Source organism: Lissotriton vulgaris, chromosome 3_1, assembly GCF_964263255.1.
Source record: "Lissotriton vulgaris chromosome 3_1, aLisVul1.2, whole genome shotgun sequence".
Taxonomy (NCBI): domain Eukaryota; kingdom Metazoa; phylum Chordata; class Amphibia; order Caudata; family Salamandridae; genus Lissotriton; species Lissotriton vulgaris.
The window spans coordinates 1574824166-1574844899 of NC_141689.1; the positions used below are offsets into that span (position 1 = coordinate 1574824166).

Genomic DNA, 20734 nt, shown 5'->3' on the forward strand with positions numbered 1-20734 from the left:
ATCGACCTCTTCGCCACAAGCGATAACGCAAAATGCCCAAACTTCGCCGCCAGGTTCCCACACCCGCAGTCTCAGGGCAATGCGATATGGATGAACTAGTCAGGCAGATTTGCGTACGCTTTTCCGCCAGCCCCCCCTCATACCTCTGGTGGCGCGCAAACTGCGACAGCACTCCATGACACTCATCCTGGTTGCTACAACGTGGGCACGACAAGCTTGGTTCACCACGTTCCTGGAACTTTCAGTGGTGCCTCACCAGCGGCTGCGCCTCACTCCCAGCCTCCTCACTCAGAGCCATGGCGACATTCAGCACCCAGATCCCCAACAGTTGAACCTTGCGATTTGGCTCCTGAGGTCATAGAGTTTGGGTACCTGAACTTGCCTCCTGAGTCATGAACATCATCAAGGAGGCGAGACGACCGACTACCAGGGCCTGCTATGCAGCCAAATGGAAGCGGTTTGTTATTTACTGCTCCAACAATAACATTAATCCGTTGGACGCATCTACACAAAATATCATATGTTACTTATTGCATCTGTACCAATGCAACCTAGCATACAGTTCAATCAGGATCCATTTGGCGGCCATAGCCGCTTACCTTCAAAACAGGCAGCACCTTTCCGTTTTCAGGGTGCATGCCATTAAAGCCTTTTTGGAAGGACTTAAGAGAGTAATCCCTCCCAGACACCCCCCTTCACCAGTCTGGAACCTAAATATTGTTCTCACCAGACTCATGGGGCCACCTTTTGAGCCACTCCATTCCTGTGAAATACAATTTCTTACCTGGAAGGTGGCCTTCCTAATAGCTATTACATCGCTGCGGAGGGTCAGTGAGCTGCAAGCCCTCACAATTCAAGAACCCTACCTGCAAATTCATGCAAATAGGGTGGTGCTTCGCACCAACCCTAAATTCATGCCAAAGGTGGTTTCGCAGTTCCCCCTTAACCAAAACATAGAACTGCCAGTTTTCTTTCTTAACCCTGACTCGGTGGCAGACAGAGAACTGCACACCTTAGATGTCAAAAGGGCTCTCCTGTATTACATCGACAGGACAAAAGACTTTCGAAAAACAAAGCAGCTGTTCGTTGCCTTCTCTCCACAACATAAAGGCAACCCCATCTCCAAGTCAGGTATAGCCAGGTGGATTGTTAAATGCATCCAGATCTGTTATCAAAAGGCTAAGCGCACATTAACAGTTCCCCCTAGAGCGCATTCCACACGCAAGTTAGGGGCTTCCATGGCTTTCCTGGGTAACATTCCTCTAGAGGATATATGTAGAGCAGCCACATGGACCACCATACATACATTTACAAAACACTACTGCGTAGATGTACACTCCAAACAGCAAGCTGCTGTAGGACAGGCTGTTCTTAGGACTCTCTTTCAGACTGCTGCAGCTGGCACGGGCACCCGCTGGTAAGGAGGTAACTGCTATTTATTCTATGCACAGATATGAATTCAGCAGCCCTCATGCCTCGAACGGAATATGCTACTTACCAGTATGCATCTGTTCTTGGCATGAAGGGCTGCTGACATTCATATCGCCCACCCTCCTCCCCGGTGCCTGTCGCAGCTGTAGCTCTCAGAATCATTTTCAGGCATGGTCATCACTTTCAGTATTACACTCCATCTCTGCCACAATGGCGAAAAACAATCTGAGGATGGAGAGGATGCCCATGCGCACTGCAGTCCAGGGGAGGAGCCACCTATCTCGTGATACTTCGAAGACTCTTCCAGGACAACAATGTGCAATCATCCGGACCCAACACTAGGCGGCGATCTATGCACAGATATGAATGTCAGCAGCCCTTCATGCCAAGAACAGATGCATACTGGTAAGTAGCATATTCCTTAAAAAGAAGTAAGCAAAATCATCACATTGAACTTGTGTAAGAGGAGTAGTGGGGTGCTGTAGATTTCTGATCTGACAAATTCTTAACAACTCTAAAGAGTTATTGTTTTTTTCCTACGCATAATGGGAACCAAGGCTTCTACTGGGGATCTAACCCATAAGTTGCTATTATCAGCGTCCATGTCCTCTACATTCCTAAGAGTGGAGCGATGTGCTTCAAGTGCTGAGTTAAGCTCCGAAAAAACAATTTTTTACCAATTTCTCCTCATGGGATTCATCTGGCCAGCCTGATTTCAAGCCCCCAACAGAACCTGGAAGGAGAACGGGACCACAAAGTGGATTGTCCAATTTAAAGGAGGGGGGAGTTGAACTGAATATTACCCTGGTTTGAAAAAAGTGAGTCTAACAAATGCGCTGTTACATGTGTAAGGAGCTTTGTAATCAACTGCATATCAAGTGCCTCGAGATCTTTCGTCACAGATTTAGCAGTTTTGCACGCCAAATCGTCAAAATGAATGTTCAAATCACCCATAATTATAAAATGGATGAATTTCAGAATAAATGGCTCAAGGGCCTCCGCAATATTCCAACTCCAATTAGATACATTGCCAGGAGGTTGGTACATAAAGCCGCCAGACAGAGTAAACTTATCAGCAATTGATGAGGAAAAAAATCAGTGCTTCACAGTGGGAATTGCTAGTTTATCAACTTTGCACCCATATTGTGATTTACAAACAATAGCTATCCCCCCCCCCCACCTTTTTAATTTTCCTGACCCAGTCTCTGGATCTGATAAAAAAGGGGGCAGTGCTATATTCACATCAGATCCTGAGGCTGAGGTAAGCCAAGTCTCAGTCAAAAACATTGTATCTGGCTCATGGTCACTGAGAAAGTAAAACCGCTCCCAATGGTGCTTTACTAACGACCTGAATTGAGGTTAAAAAAAGCAGAACTGCTACCAACCTCGGGCAGGATTATCCCTAATATACACAGATTGAGCTACCGGAATTGCAGCTACTTTATAGGCTGGGAGATTGGTCATAAAACGATGGTGTGCGCACTTTTGAATGGTTACTACTTGATCCAAGTTTGCCAAAAGGGGAAAGACTGTATCCTGGGGGAGAGGTAAATGAGCTTACCTGGGTTGGTTTTGGTGTGCTTTATCCAGTTCAAATTTGTATTTAGTTATTCAATCCATAAAAGGGTCGGACAATTGGTTAAAGTCACTAGCCACAATTATATTGGTGTTAGAGATATTAGCAAGTTTTACTTTTATGGAGTGGCAAAAGTCAGGGTAATATTTAACAGGAGCATAAACATTGAACAAAGTAATATGTTTGTTGTGGATAATGGCATTGACCGCCACTCATTGTCCATTCAATGGAGAGAACTTGTAGAGAAAAAAAAACCTAACCAATCCATTGTTTCTTCAGTTTAACAGATTCAGATGCGTTAAAATGTTTGTTGTTAAAAGGCAATTTGAACACCAATTTTAGACAAGTGAGCGAGTACCTTTTGATATTTTATAATATGGTCCAGTCCACCAACATTCCATGAGACCGCATTAAACATATTGGGTATAAGAGGAGAGGAGTACAGTAAAATGTGTGACAAGCTGCATAATGAGAGGAGACAAATTTACAACAATTATTATACAAAACGAGGGACAGGAATATGGAAAAAAAGAGAACTCAAAAATCATACAAGCACTCACAGAAACCAGAGAAGAGAAGGGTAGAAGTATGGAATGGAAATATATAAGAAAGCCGGAGCAGATCAAGGATAAACATCTAGATCTGGAAAGATAATGACTGAAAAGTGATATAAGACGTGCCAGTACCATAAGATCAATAGCAGAGCACAGAAAACTAAAATAAGAAAGGAAATAGCCATACGAACACAACCATTTTTAGGACTTCTGGGCAACAGTATCCATCTTGTTGGATGTAACGTTCTGGAGGAAAACTTTAAATTTAGCAGAGTCATCAAAGGATTTAAGTGCCTTTATAAGTTAATTTGCATATGCAGGGATGGAGAATGCCATAATGTACATTCATATGTCGCATTTAAAATCTGAAGGCAAGTAATTCCTTACTTCTAGCATTGGAGTCTCCTTCAAAACACAAAAAAGGTCTGAAAATTATAGAAGAAGCATAATTGTGGCGCGAGGTTCAGAAAAATGAGGATGAAGTTGAGCTAAACGATGAACGTGTTGCAATTTAGGAGGAGTAGTAGTTGGACATCCAAGTAGGTCTGGTGGCAATTTCTTTAAGAATTCAATAAGATTAGGACCCTCAAGTGCTTCCAGTAGTCCATACAGACGGAGATTATTGCTACGATTCCTATTTTCCGAATCCTCCTAGTGAAGTTCCAGGGTCTTTTGTTCAAGTAGTGGATTTTTTTGGACATATCCTAAAGGGAACTAACACATTGTTCGTTTCAATCATTTTGCCCTTCGCAAGGATCCATTTGTCTTCAGTCAATTGTAACTTCATCTTAGTAGCCTTCATAAAAGGCTGAAGAGCCCTCCTCTCATCCAAAATGTTACCCAAAATCGGATTCCTGGATGAAGAAATAGGTGATATGGAATCATTCTTAGCCCTCTGAGATTTAGCCCCAGAAGCAGTAGCCTTAACCCCAACAACTGGGTTGGTAGCCAGATTAACATGGAGGTTCTTACTATGAGGCAGTCGCTGCACAGACTTTGTACGTCCCATAAACTAAAGAAGTCAGAGAAAAAAGCAAGGCAAATTATCATGCAGCAAAAATCAGGAACGCAGAAAAGATACCTTCAAATTACCAGATTAAAGTTCATCTTTAAGGTATAAATGCCTGTGATGAAAAGCATTGAGTCAGAAATATCAGACAATCTAAAACAAATAACTTGTGCCCAAAATTAACAAAACGGGTGCATTATCCAAAAAGGTGAAGCTTCAGTTGAACAAGCAACACAGTTCCTCAAGAGAAGTTCCTGAAGAGACAAGGCCGTGCAATACAAAGTGGTGGCCACATACAGTGGAAGAAAGGCTCTTTAATGAGGAGAAAACTCCTCAGTTTGAGAGGTAAAAAAATACCACCAGGTGTGGTATCAATTCAGGACTGTGTGGTATAACGAGGGTTAAGTGAAGAATGAACGTCTTTTCCTTTAAAAAGAAGCTCTGCCACTGGTTGGAACTCCTAGGACCGTTGCCATCCTGCCTGGTGCGCTAAGCCACGCCTTACCTTGTTAAGTAAGGTATTTAAAGATGAATGTAATATGCTATCCTATTTGTTTCACTGAGCAATTATAGCTTTAATTATGTTTTAAAAAATGTACTTATTAGAATAACTTCATCTAGATCACACATACAGTTATTCTATCAGCAAATCAACGTATAACACTTCCATTTGTTTTATTCTAGCCTGAAACGCAGGTTCGTCAAATAGCAGTGAAATTTGCAAGCACCGTTTTCTCACCAGCCCACATACCTTCGAGATATCTACTTTTACTGGCTGCAGGAGATTCGTAAGTTCCAGCATTGAATAAATGTAGTACTTTGTCATTGTAAACCGGTTATATATTCCTTTTGTTGCCTGTTTTAGTATGCTTCTTGAAAATTTAAGTGATCCAAAACTAAGGCCCATTTGTCTCCTCATATGAAATATTTTCCTCCCTTGTGGGTTTGAAAAACTGATGATGCTGCAAAGGCATAAGTTGCACAAACGTACTGGTCTTTAGTTATGTTTAGTTAAATTTACTGCATAAATACTACTCGTACAGAAACTCTTTAAGATGGATAGCCTAAATAGTTGTACAGCTATTCTAATGGGAAACTAATTGACTGTTCTACAACAGGTTATAAGGATGAGATTATATCTAAAGTCATGAATGACCTGTGAATACCTTTTGTCTAGGCAGTGCCATTTTAAAAAGGAGACAACTTTTGTGTCATTTGGTTGGTGTATGAGTTTCTGCGGTATAATCTGGTTCTCCACCAGCAACTAGTGTTGGTATTGTAGGCTAAGAACTATATGAATAATTTAGAAAGGCTGTTAAGCGCCATCTCTTCCAGATGATCTCCTAATTCTAAGCCTTTTTATACTTAAACCCCAAGATACATGGTGCTATAGAAATTGCAATTATGAACATTGTGATGGTCGTACCCGATGTAGGTTGGCTTAAGTGTTTTTTTAAAAATGTTTGCAGTCTTATAGTACATACTTTGGGAAGCCTAGTCTGTGTAACAATCGCAGTTGATACTGTAACCACAGCTCTAAATTTTAAGATTAACATTTTTTGAGCCGCCTTTGGGACCATGGCTTGGAAAAAGTTGGTTATTGCCTAGGGCGTGGAGTTCTAGTATTCTGTTAGTTAATTGCAGTGCCAAAGTATGTACGTCCGCATCTGTCATCTTTCCAGCTGTTTCCAGCATCCTCTGGGCTTTGCTTCGTTCCTTTTGTGAAGCTTGGCTGGAGTTTGGCACCAGTGCATCATTATTTTACTTGTTGTTTATCTCTTCGAGTAGCTTTGCATTGTTTTATGCGCCCTCAAGAGAATTTTTTGTCAGTCTTTATTTGATGTCTCTGCCAAATTCTTTTTCCCTTCGTTTTTGGCCTGATGGTTTTGCTGCTGTTTGGCTGATTAGTTTGAGCAAGATCTGATTTAGCTGGGTCTGGTGGCTTGGTGAACTGCTACATCCACTTCAGGAATTTGTATTTGACTGTAGGGTCACAGGTTTGAATGCTGGAGTGTCCAGTCAAACTTTCAGCCTTCCAAGGTCAATAGAATGAGTACCTTTAAGTTGGTTAATAATAAACATCTTATTTCAGCACCCATGTGGGTGAGCATGCACCTTACCAATGCACATGTAATGTTGTGTTTTATGTTAATTTTAATGTTATGTTCTCTTTCAACATCAATTTTTCATATTCTGTGAGCAGCCTAGATGTTCCCTTCTTGACATCTGGAGTACCTATTGCCTTATTTAGAAATGGCAATGTCTATCCCTGTCAGATAGGCTGAAGTCAACCTTGAAGTTTCCCTATTTTAATAGTGACCCTAGCATGATACCGTGTTTCTCCTGCCATCTTTTTAAGTCTTCTCCCATGCATCCCAGGCTGAAATCCCGATTGACACAGGTGGGTGGTGTTCTCTTCTTTTTTTGTAAATGGAGATGAAAAGGAGGTAAAGCCTCAGACAACTGCTACTTCATCCTATATTCCAATGTGATCCTAGTTATGAGGGATGAATAGAAATCTCAACTTCTGTGTTTTCTTTAAAGCCATTGTGCCCCCTGAGAGGCACAATGGCTAGATGATCTATGAATCATCATAGTTTTTCAAATACTTTTTTAACCCTCTTTACTATGAAGCACAGCTCACCCACTTGTAAGTATTTGGTCAAGTTAGGAATTGTGAATCCCTCTGTTCGAGGCATGTGGGCTTCTGAATTCATATCTGTGCATAGATCGCCGCCTAGTGTTGGGTCCGGATGATTGCACATTGTTGTCCTGGAAGAGTCTTCGAAGTATCACGAGATAGGTGGCTCCTCCCCTGGACTACAGTGCGCATGGGCATCCTCTCCATCTTCAGATTGTTTTTTCCGCCATTGGGTTCGGATGTACTTTCTTGACTCAAGTTCGGAATCAGTATAAAACACTTTGCGCAAGGACCAAAAGGCCTTTGGGGCGTCGGTATTGTCTCGTTCGGTGCCTATACTTCATCCAGTTCTTCGAACAGGACGTTGAAGGCCGTTTGCCTTTTCGACACCAAAGGCCCCAACTACGACGACGATGGAACGGAGCCCGTTCAAGAGATGCCCCGTCTGCAACTCAAAATACCCTCACATTGATGTGCACCCAGTGTGCAATAAATGTTTATCCCCGGACCACGACGAGGCCAGCTGTATGGCCTGTTCCAAGTTCCGGTCGAAGAAGACGCTTCGACTTAGACGCGCCGCACAACAGTCGGCGCAGAAAGCGGCGCCTGACTTGGAGAACATCTTCGAGGCTGATGACGATGAAGGCGTCTATGAAGAGGATCCTGACCAGCAGTCGGACCCTGCGTCGGAGCAAGACTCTAACTTCGGTGTGGACGACGATGAAGAATACGTCCAGGATGAAGACGTCGTCTAGGTAGGAGACGACGCAGAAGCCATCGGAGCCGTCGATGACGACTCGAGCGATGAGCAAGGCCAACCCACAGTCGCGGGGCCTAATATTGACACTGTGCTCTCTAAGGCTCAGGTCGAGGCATCGGCGAAAGGCCTTAGCCGAGATCTTACTCCACATTCTATAGCCCCGCGTCAAGGCCGGGCTAAGAATACTTCTAAGGAGCCATCGGTCGATCCACCAAAATCGAAACCGAAACCAACAGAGGCGAAAATGAAACCGAACCTGTTGAAGACAGTCCTCGGATCGACGCCCTCAGACTCCTCGGCTCCAGTCAAGTCTAAAAGTGTCATCGACCCTTCGGGGTCACAAGGGGCCATCAGCCCGAAGAGCGGGGCGCCGAAGCCAGTCTCTACGGTCAACCACGTCACTCTGACGACGTCGACGTTCAAACATGGCGACACTGCCAAAGGACTCCAGGCTCAAATAGACTGTCGAACCGATGCTTGCAGCCTCAAAGCCAATGTTAAGCAAGGTCCTTGAGTCGAAGACCAAACCCGACCCGAAAGAGCATATCGCGGCGAAGCCCAAGACCGTACCTGCTGCGCACCAAGGGCTCGAGTCGACGCAAGGCCGCAAGCATGCTGGTGATCCACCGAAGCAGATCAGATCGAAGATGACTTCAATCTCGAAGAAGGTCGGGTCGTCTCCGGTGCGTCCTCCACCAATTAAATACGGACTGCCCCCGACCGCTCGACCCAAAGCGGTTGAACCACAAAAGAGAACAGACACGTCCAAGAAGGTGTCGGGACCTTCCAGGTCTCAGTCCATTCCAGAGGAGGTAATGTTCCAGGCACTCTCGTATGACAATCAGTCGAAGCTCTTCATCGACTCGGATTCTGGCAGGCTCACCATTCACAAACGGAAAATCGCTCCAGAACATCCTTTGGAGTCATATAAAATCCCTCTCAAAAGGAAAAGGGATTCAGCCACCTCACCTGTTCTCTTTGAACCTGTGGAGGCATATACACAACACTATGCCTATTCTCCCACACGCAGCGAGGAGGATGTGGGAGAGGGTTACAGTCAGGTCGAATTCACTTATCATGCTGACGCAGATCAGAAGGAAACCTCAACCCTGGACTGACCCTGTTGACCCTGATGAGCCACACACTACGCCTGATACTCAGTCCTATAATGTCAAGACCTCGCCTACTGAAGACACGGCGGCGTTTAACGCTTTAATCGAAAGGGCGGCCATTAACCATGACGTTGAAATACACCATGACCCAGTGGAGGAGGACTTTCTGTTCGATACTTTCTCCACCTCGGAAAGATCGGTAAAAATATTGCCTATGCTAAAAGGTGTCCTTAAACATGCTACTGACATTTTCAAGGAGACCACAAGGGCAAGGGTTGTAAACCCTAGGATTGAAAGAAAATATTGGCCTGCGCCTGTGGACCCTACGTACATCAAGGGCCAGCTCCCATTGGACTCCCTAGTAGTGGCTAATGTTCGCATGAGAGCAAACTCTCAAACAAGTGGTGATGCTCCTCCTCCGGACAAAGAATCCAAAATCTTGGAAGCTTCTGGCAATCGTGTAGCAGCTCAAGCAGCTAATATTTGGAGGATCTCAAATACGCAGGCTCTATTAGCTAGATATGATAGGGCTCACTACGACACGTTAGAACAGCTAATGCAACACCTGCCTGATGTTTATAAGGAAGGAGCAGAAATGCTAATACAGGAAGGAAAGTTGATTTCAAATTCATCCATCAAGTGTGCACTCGATGCAGCAGACATGGCAGCTAGGGCCATCAACACTAGTGTAATGCTGAGACGTCATGCCTGGCTCCGCATCTCTCGTTTCAAACCAGAGATCCAGACAACTTTGCTCAACCAGCCAGTTAACCCTGACTTTCTTTTTGGTCCTGATGTAGACACTACCCTTGAAAAAATTTAAAAAGACAATGAGCCGGCAAAATCCATGGGGGCTCTGCAGTCACAGCAGTTCAGGGGTAGTTCCTTTCGTCGCTCCGGTAACAGGGGAGCCTCTAGAGGTCAAGCATTGCAGCAGGCCCAATACAACAAGGGTAGCATGCAGACCGCCTACAACCAGAATAACAGGGGTGGATATTGTGGGAACAGCACCAAAGGCAGAGGACGTGGAAGTAACAATGCCAGATCCTTTGCCACCAATAAACAGAGACGCCTTGTCACTGCCCCCAGACCATATAACACCGGTCGGGGGAAGACTCCAGCAGTTCCTGCCAGTCTGGGAAGGCATTACCACAGACGGGTGGGTAAGACAACTTATCCAATACGGCTATTGTCTGGAACTAACCTCCACTCCTCCCAACATACCCCCAAGGCACCGTCCTATGTCCGCAGAGCACATGCTCTTATTGCAGCAAGAAGTAATCTGCATGCTGCAAAAAGGGGCCATAGAACTCGTGTCTTTAGAACAGCAAGGTACAGGGGTGTACTCGCTGTACTTCTTAATCCCAAAAAAGGACGGTTGCCTACGGCCCATTCTAGACCTCAGACCCCTAAACCAGTACATCTTGTCAGAACATTTTCACATGTTAAAACTTTACAGCATGTTCTACCATTGCTCAGGCAGGGGGACTTCCTGGCAACCCTAGACCTGAAGGATGCCTATTTTCACATTCCCATTCACCCAGGTCACAGGAAGTATCTCTGGTTCACCGTCAACAACCAGCATTACCAGTTCAAGGTCCTGCCTTTCGGGGTCACTACAGCCCCCAGGGTGTTCACCAAGTGCTTAGCGACAGTGTGGCTGCGCACCTTCGGAGACAACACATCCATGTCTATCCTTACCTGGACGACTGGCTTGTTCAAGCAAAGTCAGCCCAGCAATTTGCCAGCCACATGTCCCGCACAATTCACCTCCTACACAGTCTAGGATTTTCACTAAATTACCCCAAATCACACCTTCAGCCCGCACATGCACAACAGTACCTAGGTGCGACAATAAACACTATGACAGCAACAGCGCAGCCGAACTCAGCCAGAGTCAACAGCATGCAACTGCTAATTCAGAAATTCAGACCCCAACACTTGCTCCCAGCGCAAGTGTTCATGCAACTGATGGGTATGATGGCCTCCTGCATCTTCATAGTCCCACACGCGAGGCTGCACATGCGTCCCCTCTGGAACCAGGCTCGTGGACATCTAAAAGACCTAGTGTTGGTGACCGGTCGTGCATACAACTCTCTGCATTGGTGGAACACACAAAACCTTTGCAGGGGACGACCGTTCCAAGAGCCCGTACCACAAGTAGTGCTGACAACAGACGCATCTCTCCAGGGCTGGGGAGCGCATGTCCTCCATTATACAGTGCAGGGACTATGGACGACACAGCAGCAGAAGATGCACATCGACCTACTGGAACTGATGGCAATATTCATGGCGATGAAGGCGTTCAAATTACACTTGTGTAACAAAGTCTTGCTGATCCGGACGGACAACATGACTGCCATGTATTACATCCAGAAGCAGGGAGGGACACACTCTCCACAATTGTCTCATCTAGCCCAGAGCATGTGGAAGTGGGCCATTCAGAGAAACATGTTCCTCATGGCTGAACATCTCCCAGGCAAGGACAACCAGATGGCGGACCTGCTCAGCAGGCACAGCCATCAGATGCACGAGTGGGAAATACACCCCTCGGTGCTCCAACCATATTTCCAGCGGTGGGGTCATCCAGAGATCGACCTATTCGCCACTCAGGAAAACGCAAAATGCCAAACCTTCGTCGCCAGGTTCCCACACCCGCAGTCTCAGGGCAATGCGATATGGATGAACTGGTCAGGCAGATTTGCGTACGCTTTTCCTCCAGCACCACTCATACCGCTAGTGGCACTCAAACTGCGACAGCACTCCATGACGCTCATCCTGGTTGCTCCAACATGGGCAAGGCAGGCCTGGTACACCACATTCCTGGAACTTTCAGTGGTGCCTCACGAACGGCTGCGCCTCACGCCCAGTCTCCTCACTCAGAGCCATGGAGACATTCAGCACCCAAATCCACAACAGTTGAGCCTTGCGATATGGCTCCTGAGGTCATAGAGTTTGGCTACCTCAATCTACCCCCTGACTGTATGAACATCATCAAGGAGGCAAGGCGACCTACAACTAGCGCGTGCTATGCGGCCAAATGGAAGCGATTTGTCATTTACTGTTCCAATAATGACATTAACCCGCTAGATGCGTCCACGCAAAACCTCATATGTTATTTGCTGCATTTATACAGATGCAATCTGGCATATACTTCCATCAGGATACATTTGGCTGCCATGGCAGCTTATCTTCAAAACAGACAGCATCTTTCTCTTTTCAGGGTGCCAGCCATTAAAGCTTTTATGGAGGGACTCAAAAGAATGATCCCTCCCAGACACCCTCCCTCACCTGTCTGGAATCTAAACATAGTTCTCACCAGACTTACGGGACCACCCTTGGAACCTCTTCACTCTTGTGAAATACAGTTTCTTACATGGAAAGTGGCTTTTCTGGTTGCCATCACATCGCTACGAAGCGTTAGCGAGCTTCAGGCCCTAACTATTCAAGAGCCTTTCATACAGATTCATGCTAATAGGGTAGTGCTACGTAACAACCAGAAATTCATGCCTAAGGAGGTGTCGAAGTTCCTTATTAACCAAACCATAGAACTGCCAGTTTTCTTCCCCAATCCAGATTCTGTGGCAGACCGTGCACTGCACACCTTAGATGTTAAAAGAGCTCTCCTGTATTACATCGACAGGACAAAAGATTTTAGAAAGACGAAACAACTGTTTGTTGCCTTCTCTCCACAACACAAGGGCAACCCCATTTCCAAATCAGGTATAGCCAGATGGATTGTTAAGTGCATACAAATCTGTTATCAAAAAGCTAAACGCACATTAACACTTCCCCCAAGAGCGCATTCCACACGCAAGTTAGGGGCATCCATGGATTTCCTAGGTAACATTCCCTAGAGGATATATGTAGAGCAGCCACATGGACCACCATACATACATTTACCAAACACTACTGCGTAGATGTACACTCCAAACAGCAAGCTGCTGTAGGACAGGCTGTTCTCAAAACCCTTTTTCAGACTGCTGCAGCTGGCACGGGCTTGTGATACTTCGAAGACTCTTCCAGGACAACAATGTGCAATCATCCCAACACTAGGTGGCGATCTATGCACAGATATTAATGTCAGCAGCCCTACATGCCAAGAACAGATGCATACTGGTAAGTAGCATATTCCTTCTTAGTCAGAAAGTATCACAAGGTGTACGTAATCCATCACCCAAAAGAAATTGTTGACGAGTGTCTGGAACTTTAATATGGTTAGGGAGCAATATGGCCTGAAATAAATAGGAGTTTGGCTGCTACAGTCATTTATTGGTTTCGCCAGTACACGGTTTGCGCTGTGCTTATGAAATTGCTTGTATTTGATATTTCCTAAATCGGGGCTGTTATCAGTTCCCATAGCCAAATTACTGTGTTCATTCGCTTTTGTGTGGACCGTATTTTTTTTGTTAACTTCCCCTGGCTGCAGCATTTACTATACTTCTACTAAAACTGTTTAAGCCCCTTTCACTGTCAAGATAAAGTCTCTTCTCACGGAAAAGGCAGACAGCTTCTCACGGAAAAGGCAAACAGCTTCTAACAGTTTGCTGGAATCCTTGCTTTATTTAAACTTATTTGTGTAATGCAGATTCTTTAGTCTTGGAACGTTTATGACATTTCCTATTCATGTCTCAATAATCTTACTTTGTAGGCATTATCAGATTGAATTTTTCAACTTAATCAATTTGGTCAATATGATCAAATTTTAAATGTTGTAATAAACATTGCACGTTAAAAATAAAGTTCATATACAAGAGCTATGCTATATTTTACTAGTAAACAGGCAGCCACAAGTGCAGTTACCTTGCAGACAACAGGGCCATGATTTGAATGGTGCAGCAGGTGCAGTAGCACCGGGATCAAGAGTACATAGGCCCCGTAAACTAAGGTAAAAACCTAATATTGCTATTTGTGATTACTAAACAGGCGGTCACAATTGCAGTTACCTTGCAGTTAAAAGGGACTTGATTTGAGCGGTGTAGCAGGTGCAGGGGCACCGGGGCCAAAAGCTCTTGGGACCCCACTAAACCCAGATTATTGCTAACTTTTCATACTAAACAAGCAGTCACAAGTACATTTATCTAGCAGTCAATAGGGTCATGATTTGAATGGTGCAACAGGTGCAGTAGCACCAGGACCAAAAGCTATAGCCACCCCACTAAACGCAGAATATTGCTAAATTTTACTACCAAAGAAAACCGTCACAAGTGCAGTTACCTAGCAGGCACTAGGGCCATGATTTCAATGGTGCTGCAGGTGTAGTTGCAATGGGGCCAACAGTTGTCAGAACTCCTCTAAACACCAAATATTGCTATATTTAACTCCTAAATAAGCAGTCACAAATGCCATTACCTTGCAGGATCTAGGGTCATGAATTCAATTGTGCTGCAGGTGCAGTGACACAGCGTCCTAAAGCTATAGTAGCCCCTCTAAACACCACATCTTGCCATGTTTTACCACTAAGCAGGCATTCACAAGTGCAGTTACCTTACAGGCAATAGGGTCATGATTTGAATGGTGCAGCAGGTGCAGTGACACTGAGGCCAAAGTTTGTCATAACTCCTCTAAACCCCTAATATTGCTAGTACATCAATCAAATTTATTATTTCCCTCTTTGATTTCCTTTTTCAAAATGTTGCTATTACTTACCCGCACTATACCATTAGTAACAGCACAATATATTGCCTTTTTTGTACATAGACCAGTCATAACACCGTAACAGATTTTCTTGAACTTATATTGTATACCTACTCCACAAGCTGAAACTTGCAACAAAAACAGCTTATTATTAATCACATAGGCGAAACCCGAAACATTTTCCAATGCTTGTTATAATAGGTGTTCTCCCCAGCCATGAAACGTTGCCCTGTCCCTTATCAGCAGGGAAGCTTTTATGTCTGCCAGTATAGGGGAGTAATTCAGAGCAATAATGCAAGTGCTCTGCATTTTAAGCAGTGTTCTGACATGCTAGAACAGAAGCAATACTTTACCATTGTGATTGCCTACTACATTAGTGATAAATACTAAAGTTAGACATCCAGTGTTCACTGCAGCATATGGAGCTAGTCAAGAGCCAAGCACTGGCAGCAAAATATTCGCCATTCTAAGTTATTCATTTTTTTCTACTTAGTGAGACCTTGGTTTGGTACAATTTTAGTTTCAGGAATGTTTAATTTTTCCATGCAGTGAAGACCTTGAAGCTGAAAAGAAGATCAGCCAAAGTTGTACTCTGTTCTTCATTTAAAGGCAGGGCAATGCAATCTTTGAATCATCTGCTTGGTGAAGAAGTTAACGTTATAAAGTCAATAGGCTGTCTGTTGTTGAGATGTGTATATTTAGCAATAATGGGAAAAGGATGATCTCCGCGGAACCCTACTGCAGATTTTAACTTCTTTACAGCAGCAAAAGATACTATCGGAGTTTAATTCTTAAAGAAAGTAATGATGTTCTTCAAGTCCAGATCTCTAAATCCCATTTCAATCATGCCCTTCAAAAGTACAGCATGGTCACTAGTGGCCCAAGACCAAAAACACAATTACAGCACCACCAGCATTGTTCAAGGTTTGCTATGTATACAGGCTCTGCATACTCTTGCCATCTAGTGTTGGGATCAGACAATTGAAACTTTCGAAACTTTTTTAAACTTTGAAGTCTTTTGAGTTATGAGGTCTTTGTGACTTGTCCTGTGGTCTTGGAACGCATGGACACTGACTCCATTGTTAGATTGTTTTTTCCTGGCATCAAGTTCGGGCGTGATTTCGTGGATTTTTACGTTCCCAGTCTCAATGAGTTCATTGGTTCTCATTATGTCCTCTGAGTTTGTTCTCTTCTGTCGCGAGAAGACTTTATCTTCTGCTATTGGTACCGATTCCATTCCTCCAGTCCATCGTTTTCAGGTGTTTAGGCCTCTCTCCCCTTTGGGCTTTAGCGGGTTCTGGCCTATCCTTCGGAGAATGAGATGCGCTGAGGTAGCAGAGTGTACACCTTTCAAGCGATGCCCATGGTGTCAGTCTAAATACGCCACTGCCGATCTTCACGCCGTCTGCAATCTTTGCATATTGCCGAAGCTCGACGAGTGCCGCTACAACTGTTGCTTAGCATTATGCAGCAAGAAGACTGTACGCCTGTGCTGAGACTGATTTTGGGCCCTTAGCAGGATCGCACAATCCTTCTTGGAAACGCCTGACCTCTTTGGTGAGGCAAATCCCCTCAACACCGAAGAGCAGGAAAAAGCACTTTGAGTTGCTCGACCTTCCGCCCACACCAGCCCAGCCCAGTCCTGTGTTCATCGAATCCAACATCTTGGAGTCAGGTGAGTAGAAGCTCTTGGAGGAAAAACTAGCACCTGAGGATGTTCCATCTTGCTTGGCCCGCTCCAGTCCATGCTTGAAGACCATGCCAAACGTGAGTACATTCGATGCTCCAACCCCTCCGGAACATCTAAAATCAGTGCACATTGGAGCCGTATACCTCCCCTCCAGGGGACAGGCTTCTGATGAATAAGTCTGCTTGCAGATTCCTCACTTGTAGAATAACCCTTAGGCATCATATTGGATCCAGAAAACTTCAAAGCCACAATGGACTCAGTTGGTGGCGGAAATTATGTGGGACGACGTCCCTGAGGGCAAAAGCGCCTGACCGAGCGCATAAACATAAGTTCCCTTTTTTCCACGCCTTAGATGTAGATCCGGAGCTTCGGTCTATGGAGAGCTTTCCTCCCATAAAAAATTTCAAAAGCAGTACCATGTCCCCTCCAAAGAAATCAAGTTTTAAGCCCTGTAGGGATTGTAATTTATTTTATTCATTTATAAAGTTTTTTTATATAGCGCAAACTAGACCCAAGAGGGTATCATAGCGTTTTACATTTAGGATTGTTGCGAGTTACATCAGATACAAGAGCATAGTAAGGTACAGTACACATAAACAATGATTATAGAATTTGTTGGAGGAAGGGGAGGAAGGGGAGGAAGGAGTAATAGAGGGGAGACTACGAGGAACTGTGATGGAAGGTGACGGTCAAGAGGAAACCAGGGCCAATCTCCTCAGTAGCTGTCTAGCCGCTCCACCGGGCATCAGCCATGTTGCTCAGGTCTCAGCAATTCAGGAAAAACAGTTTTTAGTTATTTGATTTGAGAAGGTTGTATAGCGATGACTAGACCCGGAGGTATCAGAGCGCAAAACCAGAGGATTGTTGCATTACAAGGAATATCTAAAAAAGTTTATATAGTGCTGGCTAGACCTGGAGGTATCAAAGAGTTATACAAGAGGAACATTGCGTTACAAAGTACATCAGTTACAATACTGTATTAAGGTACAGTAAACAAACAACGAGAATGAGCGAATTTGTAGGAAAGGAGGGGAGGAAGGAACCGTAACAAGGGAGACGAGGAAGAACTATGTCCAATGTCCGGCTGGGCAGGTGACGGTGAGGGGGAAACCAGGGCCAAGCTCCTCATTAGCTGTCTAGCAGCTCCACCGGGCATCAGCCATGTTGCTCAGGTCTCAACGATCTGGAAAAACTGTTTTGAATAGATGCATAGGCTACGAGGATAGAGGTAACAGAAGGAGCAGGGGAGGGAGTAAAAACAAACCAGAGAAGGAGCGGGGGCAACTATATAGGCCGATGTGGGATCTGATCAAGGTCTGGACGGAGTCCGGTGGCAGAGAAAACTGTGGCAGCCATCTTGGGGTCAGGCCGGGGATTCTGACCTTGGAGATAGAAACAGCAGGTACCCATTTAAGTGTTTCGCTCGAGGTGTCATTAGGAGGGTGACGTCCCTCATGGTGGGCCACCGCCGCACTGTTCCACAGTCCAGTCACAGTACACTCAGTCCGCCTTGCCATTGTTTATACACCTATTACACCAAGCCCGATCTCATCAGGAAAATTAAGCGATCTACTTCGCCTTACAAGGCCGCCATTTTAGGGTCCGGCACCGTACAGTTGCAGGACATTGGGAATGTGCTGTCGGCCCCGTTATCACTAGCTCCTCAGACATTGATAGCACTGGCTGCTCGAGCTTACATGTCGCATTGAGGGCAGAACGCCTTAATGCAGACTTGCTCGACTTAGGGATGCAGGCAGTAGTCCCTTCGCTGCCTGGGTCAGTAATGTCAGGGCGGGGGAATCTCCCGCGCTCCAACCGTGATCAACAGTAATCCCGGTGGGCGGCCCACTATCTAACCCCAATGCCAACACTTTCCACTATATGCGCTCATCCAGGACCCTCAGCGGTAACCGGGGCCATGGAAAGATGCGGCAGCTCACTGCCTAAGTTCAGCCGCGGCACCCGGGCCACATACAGGTGATCCTGCGGTGGCGAGGGGGGGCACCCCACACCTTCACAGCAACTGGGCCACCCCTCACTAATCTTTCCACGTCTCCGGGGGTCCGCCACTCACATCAGGGGTGCGATCTGCCCAAACATCTGATCACTCTCAGGCCACCGCCTCCGCCGGTCCGCAGCCAGCTGACACAGCCCGGCGCCAAAATCCGTACCGGGCGGGTATGGCAGCGAGGCTTGAGGGTAGTAGGGCCCTAGCTCTGGTGCCCACAGGATATGCGCTGCGGTGCCACCATCTCCTGGATATCGCCTGTACGTGCTGCCCCGAGACCACACAACACGCTCCAGAGACCACTGCGCATTTCTGCTCCCCTGACTTCACAGGGTCTTGTTTCTCGGCATTCCCAGGGCCCAGCTCCTCGGGGATAGCCGCATACAAGAGTGGGAGGCTTTTTTTAAATTTTTTTTTTTAATTTTTGAAAACCTTTATTGTGCATGAAGTAAATAACAAATACGGGCCCACAACCATCCGGCCGGCCACAAACTCTCATTTAGCACTATAGCTTGCAGTATGGCGACACAGTAATACAGCAGAACCGCGGTTATTCAGCAGAAGTAAAACTGGAAAACGCCGCAATACCGTGACACAGGAGGAATGAAGGTTACATTTTAAGTTTTTTATGCAACTATTGAGTTCAGGTCGTGGTGTTCCGTACTAATAAAATAGGAAAATAAGAACAAGGTCCATGCAGGTGGGACACGACATTGGCTACAGTGTCAAATCAATTCACATATCGATAATCAAGTCCCAGCCAGGCAGGATGGCCTCACATTATCCACGCTACAGGGTAGCACTCTACATCCCATTCGTATCTCCGCGGCCACCCATCACCCAGTGTGCCTGAACATGGGCCAAGAGAAGGTAAAATCATAGAAGAAGCAAAAACAGGTCCCATAGAAACTAACAAAAATGAAATATAACCCCCCACCCTACACACATGCAGAGGCTATGGCCTACCCCCCCCCCCCCCCCCCTAGCAGCGTGCCTGTCGCCCTATAAACCCGAAATATAGTAAGAAAAGAGAAGCCGGAAGAAAAGGGAAGAGACAGCAAGAGAATGTAGAAAGAAGGAAAAAGAAGACAATAAGAAATGAAAAATTATCACTCTTGAATATAGGGAGGAAGAAAAGAACAAGCTGATCTACCACTCCCAAAAGAAGGAGGCGGGGAGGAGCCCACACAGTAACCGATCTCCCGGACTCCCAGTCACTTGCAACCCCAACGCCTTGTGAAACAAATAGTCAGCGTCATGTGGAGGGGGAGGAACAATTCTGATGGAACAGGCAAAGGAAGCCAGGAACAGTCCCAACCCGATCCCCGCCCATGCATCCATCACACGAAGTAAAGCCTAGCCCTGGCCCGATCTGGGACGTCCCCCTGCGCCCGCCCACCCTGAGAAGCCTGAAACTGCGAGAAGAAAGGGAGAGCCCACCCCCACAAGAACAAAGGGACAAAATGGCCACACTCGGCAATAGAGAAAAGTCCGAGGACTGAGTAAAATTCGCCAGTCCCAACCAAAGTCAACACTTAAGTAAAGCAGCATGATGAAAGCCACAATACCACACATCGCGGAAGATAATGATGTCCCCAAAAGATAAGCACAGTCAGGCAGGATAGGCAGACACTGTAGCAGCAGCCCCTGGAACTCCGTGGGAGAGGTTGCTCTCAGTGTTGGGGAGAGAGACACTGTAGCAGTACACAGGCGGGAATATTGTAGCTCGTCCACCTTGACACCGCGAAGCTGCTGATTAGTTCCACACGTCCCAGGCAACAATGTTTCACTGACCGGGATCAGTGGAGGCTGTTTAGCAGAGCAGGGAGAGAGGATGGGCAGGGTGTATTCCGAACCAGACAGGCAGCCATCGACCTTCTCCTCCAGCTGTAGCAAATACGTGCGCCATTCACCCCGCAGTTCAGTTAGAGCCAGAAAAACAGAGGCGAGGGTAACTTGAGAGTGCTCCTCCATTACCTCCGTGGTATGAGACTCTTCAGCCAAGTCAGCTCCCCAACTAGATGCAAGCCGGAGCTGTCGAGCAGGAGCCAGGGCGCCACCCGCCATTACCACAAAGGAGCCGGCCGTCATGGTCCCACCATCGAGCAAACAGTGATTCCAGGCAGAGCCGGCGTCAGGAGAAAATGATCCGCTCCCTCGAAACAGGACAGGTCCGCAGTCGCAGGCTGCAAACAGTGGGGGGGGCTCTTTGCCGATCGGCACAGGAGAGGCGAGGCAGTGAGGGAGTTATGGCTGCTGAGGCGCCCCCGGCATGCGATAAACAATGAATAGGTATCCTACCGCTTTTCACCGTGG

General features: G+C 46.1%; 1 protein-coding gene across 2 annotated transcripts in view; it reads left to right on the forward strand.

Annotated features, from left to right (window-relative positions):
* Positions 1 to 20734, forward strand: part of ECPAS (Ecm29 proteasome adaptor and scaffold) — a 780178-nt gene that overhangs the window by 145838 nt on the left and 613606 nt on the right. For both annotated transcript variants that reach the window (XM_086962068.1, XM_086962067.1), the window contains exon 15: positions 5255 to 5358. In XM_086962068.1, coding sequence (XP_086818194.1) covers positions 5255 to 5358 — 104 coding nt within the window. The remainder of the gene's footprint in view (positions 1 to 5254; positions 5359 to 20734) is intronic.